The 4,706-nt window shown below is 35.4% G+C and overlaps 1 protein-coding gene across 1 annotated transcript; it reads left to right on the plus strand.

The window, feature by feature from the left end:
* The first annotated feature begins 245 nt into the window (after positions 1–245).
* LOC116127891 (indole-3-pyruvate monooxygenase YUCCA2-like) lies at positions 246–2,660 on the plus strand. The gene is made up of 4 exons (XM_031413549.1): positions 246–1,159; positions 1,763–2,011; positions 2,171–2,296; positions 2,397–2,660. The coding sequence occupies exons 1-4, from the start codon at positions 482–484 to the stop codon at positions 2,658–2,660; spliced, it is 1,317 nt and encodes a 438-aa protein (XP_031269409.1). The 5' UTR covers positions 246–481.
* The last annotated feature ends 2,046 nt before the right edge of the window (positions 2,661–4,706 follow it).

The raw sequence follows: 4,706 nt of genomic DNA on the forward strand, positions 1-4,706 counted from the left end.
CTTGTCCTTCTAAATGTATGTTTCTTCTCTTCTTTTCTCGTTTCTCTGTTTGGGGTTGTTGTTGGTTAAAGGTATATACCACTGTTCTCACTGATCGCCACTTATATTGTATATATTACACAGTACTACTGAGTCTGAGCCCTGTTTCATTTCCATCTTAGCTCTAGAGCTCACCCTTTTCCCTCCATTCACAAAACAGATTAGACTCAATCTATATTTCCAAAATTCCGGGAATTCGATCCCATAATATCTCTATCATCTATTTGTGGATAAGATTAATACCATGTCTCAAATTTCAACCTAATCTCCATCCACTATATATATTACACGATATCGAGTTTAACAGTTTGTGCCGAAGAGTGAGTTATACAGTTTGTGTCAAAGAGTGATTCTTCATCCTAGTTATCTTTGAAGCATAGATTAGTTGCGGCAACTTTTGGTTAGCTAGCTAGTTGTGTTGATCAAATTGTGCGGTTTAATTATGGATAACTTGAAGGAAGTAGAAGGAAAAAGAATCCATGACAAGAAGATGGGCGCATCAGCAAGGTGCTTAATGGTGACTGGACCTGTCATAGTTGGTGCTGGCCCATCGGGCATGGCGACTGCTGCTTGCCTTAAAGAAAAAGGAATCCCTAGCTTGATTCTTGAAAGGGCTAATTGCATAGCTTCCTTATGGCAGCACAAAACCTATGATCGCCTTCGACTTCATCTCCCTAAGAATTTCTGTGAACTCCCTCTCATGCCATTCCCAGAAAGCTTCCCTTCTTATCCAACCAAACAGCAGTTCCTATCCTACTTAGATGATTACGCTAACCACTTTGGTTTGGAACCAGTTTTTAACACGACTGTGGTGAATGCTGAATATGACCATCGCTGTAGGTTTTGGAGAATTAAGACTTTGGGGCTCAAACAAGAAGAGACTGAGTATATAAGTCAATGGTTGATTGTTGCCACTGGAGAGAATGCAGAGGAGGTTATGCCACATATTGAAGGAACGGAAAATTTTGGAGGGCCTATTCTTCACTCTAGCTCGTACAGGTGTGGAGAAACATTTCGTGAAAAGAGCGTACTGGTAGTTGGATGTGGGAATTCAGGCATGGAGGTGTCTTTGGATCTCTGCAACTACAATGCTCGTCCAACCCTCGCCGTTAGAAATGCGGTGAGCGCACAACTCTGCAACATAAATTTCATTGAAATGACTTCTTCTCTACCAGATTTTTTAACATTCGTTTAACCTAAACTCCTCCCAAATATATCCATATATATACATGAGAGAAAAACCCATAATTATAATACCAGTAGGAAATAGTACAGTAAGATTTGAATTAAACCAAGTAGAAGTAAAGATGTTCTTTCATGCGAGATTTACAAATACTATCCTCTAAGAGTAATAATAGAGTCTACTGTATCTGTTACAGTTGAGTTGTGTTGTTGACTTTGTATTTGGGAAGTAACTCAGTCTGCTGCTTGTTACATACTTATTATAGCAAGATATTTGCAGTAAAAAATAATATCTTTTTTCACTCACTTTCTTGGAATTTGTTTGCATGCGCAACATTGGTCATCAGACTCATCACCACGAAATCGATCTTTTATGTTACAGTCAATGTTCTTTGAATAAATATTTTCTCTCTTACAGATTCTACCAGGGAAGTGAACTGGAAAATGCATACGCTGGGATATTGGGTTCACAAATAATCTCATTAAACATTTATTTTATTCAAGCTTTTGATTAAAGCAACTTTTTTCTTTTCTGTTGCAGGTGCACGTTTTGCCTCAAGAGATAATAGGGATATCAACTTTTGGATTATCTATGTCCTTGCTCAAGTGGCTGCCCGTACGCCTCGTGGATCAATTTTTACTTCTAATGTCGTGGTTTCTGCTCGGAGACACTGCTCAAATTGGACTCATTCGCCCCAAGCTTGGCCCTCTTGAACTAAAGAATTTGTTCGGCAAGACACCTGTATTAGATGTTGGAACAATAGGAAAAATCAAAAGTGGGGATTTTAAGGTTAGATTCTCCTTTATATTAATCTTCATTTTAGATGTCACATAGTCAATATCGAATCATAAACCTTAACCCACCCACCACTCTAGATTTGACTTACTATTAGTTGCTTTGTTTTTTTAGCTGAAGCGTAAGCTTGGGGTTTCATTCTTTAATATGTAGGTAATTCGACAAGGAATTAAGAGACTGAAAAAAGATAGCGTGGAGTTCATTGATGGGAAGGATGAGAAGTTCGATGCTATCATTCTAGCTACGGGTTTCAAAAGCAATGTAGTATCTTGGTTGAAGGTACTTTCTTTATATATTTTTTTATCACAGTAATCAAACAATTACAAGCAATATATAACAACTGAAAAGAGTATGTTTTCCTTTGGGTTTTCATTTTCAGGAGACCGATATGTTTTCGCTGAATAATGGGATGCCCCGGAAGCCATTTCCAAATGGATGGAAAGGCGAGAATGGGCTGTATGCGGTAGGATTTACTTACCGTGGCCTACTTGGTGCCTCTATTGTGGCAAGAAAAATTGTTGAAGATATTGAGCATGATTGGAAAGCTGAGGCCGCAAATTTCCTGGCCTTCACTCGTGCCTCTCTGCCACAATCTGAATTAGAAGCGAAAGAAATCATCAAAATTGATAGAACTTTCTACTAATAACCTACTACTAATGGACATTAATGCTAAGAAGTTTTTCCTCCTTCAGGTTTATTTGGAGGAATTTAATACCAAAAGAAAAAAGGATGGATATGCGATTAATTCCTAATTTTGATCTTTCAATACGTTTAAGGTAATAGTTTTTTGTTTTGTTTGGGCGTAGCAACTAGCAAGTGTATATCTTGTACATGGATTTTGTTTTCTAATTAATTTTCAAATTTAACTTTTACATTTGCTTGCAGACTTCATTTTTTATTAGTACAGTTAACATCAGTATAATCTAGACAGAATGTGATGATTCCATCACTATGACCTCCATAGTGATGCTAGCTAAATTTAATGGAATTAATATACACCTTGTTATTATCATGTTTCAAGTTTCCTGATATTTAAGCTCTCATAATTAAAGCTAATCTATTATTAAGTCAAGAATAATATATCTTACTAGGTAATATACCCTTTTAGGAGCCTTCCATCATAGTTCAAGAAAAAGACAACGTTACCTATTAGTTAGGAAAAGCTGAAATTAACTTTAGGTTTGAAATTTTTCCAAGAACTAATCACTATGTTATTTTGAAAATGAGAGTTGTTTAAGGAACATATAAACCTTTAAAAAGCTGGCTAGGGACCATGATATATCTTATTTTGTAGAAAAGAAAAAGTGATTCAAATCAATGATAGTAAAAAGAAAAGGAGAAAAAAAAAAAAAAAAAATTCCTACAGTCGTCCATGTACAAAGAAGTGACCCTCCTCAGGTTCTGTTTTGTCATTTGTGTATAACCTTTTTCATTAATTAATAGGATGTATACTTAAATTTGAATTAGGTGTTAGAAGCGTTTTCTTATTTGCTTAGGTTTTCCCTATCCTCATCAGTAACTTGGACCACCATTATCGTTGAGACTCCATATAATCTCCACCATAATTTGTTCCCCGTCATAGCTCGGATGGGGTCTGAACTCTGGTATATATTAAACACAACTATTGTAAAGTTGTTGAGAAACTTTATCAACACCTTGAATAGTAATACATATTTAAACGAATAGATCTTTTGACGTTTTATATAATTTAAATACAACTAAGTTGTTGATTTCAAAGATAGCTAGGTGGAGATCTTTCTTTTATATAAGCCAAAGTGGTATGTTTCTTGGCAAAATACTGAATGTAATTCTACTACGATTAATATTATCTTGTTTCCAAAGATTAAGCCATGTAATTGAATCAATGATTAAGAGATAGAGGCATTATCTTGTTTGAAACAATGATTAAGGGTTGAATTAAGAGATATTGGCAGGTTTTATTCCGACAAAAGGGTATTGATGAGAACATACAAATCAAATCTTCTGGTTTTTGAGGAACAGTGACAGTAGTAATCCCTCTGAGAGAGAGAGTACTTATCAACATCAAAGAATTTCTACTTCATAAATCCAAATCTACGAGAGGACCATCTAATAATTGCCTGGTCCATAAGATCCCCTAATTTAATTCTATCAGCTGCCGACTATTATTATTATTTTTTTTATAAAATATATTGGTGCACACTTGAAATTAATAAACAATTAATGATTATAGATAGATAATGTGACATTTAATGGTGCATTAATTTCATTTCTCTGGGGCAACTTGCTCCATTTCCCACTAAAATCATGATATTTAGGTCTTATCGCTTGTCGTGATCCTCTCGATCTTGGATATTCTAATTAATTAATTAAATCTCCTATGATTAATTTAAATTAATAAGTTTTATATGCCACAACTTTAGGGTTTTTCATTAATCAATTAATTAACTCTTACGAAGTGTAATCAATATTTCTACCTGCTTGACAGCTTCTCTAATGGTTATATTTTGATTATGGAGAAGGAGGTGTAGGGTTTGAGTTGAGTTGAGCTGGATGGATGCATGGTCCAGTAGGCACGTGATAGCCACGACGACAATACAAGACACAACCCAGGAGCAGCTTTCCATATAATGTACGTACACTAGGGGCACATGCGCTCTCATGGTTTTGCATTTGGACTTGGACCATGAGTTTTGATTGATTTATTTAC

This window comes from Pistacia vera, unplaced genomic scaffold (assembly GCF_008641045.1).
Source record: "Pistacia vera cultivar Batoury unplaced genomic scaffold, PisVer_v2 Contig196, whole genome shotgun sequence".
NCBI lineage: Eukaryota > Viridiplantae > Streptophyta > Magnoliopsida > Sapindales > Anacardiaceae > Pistacia > Pistacia vera.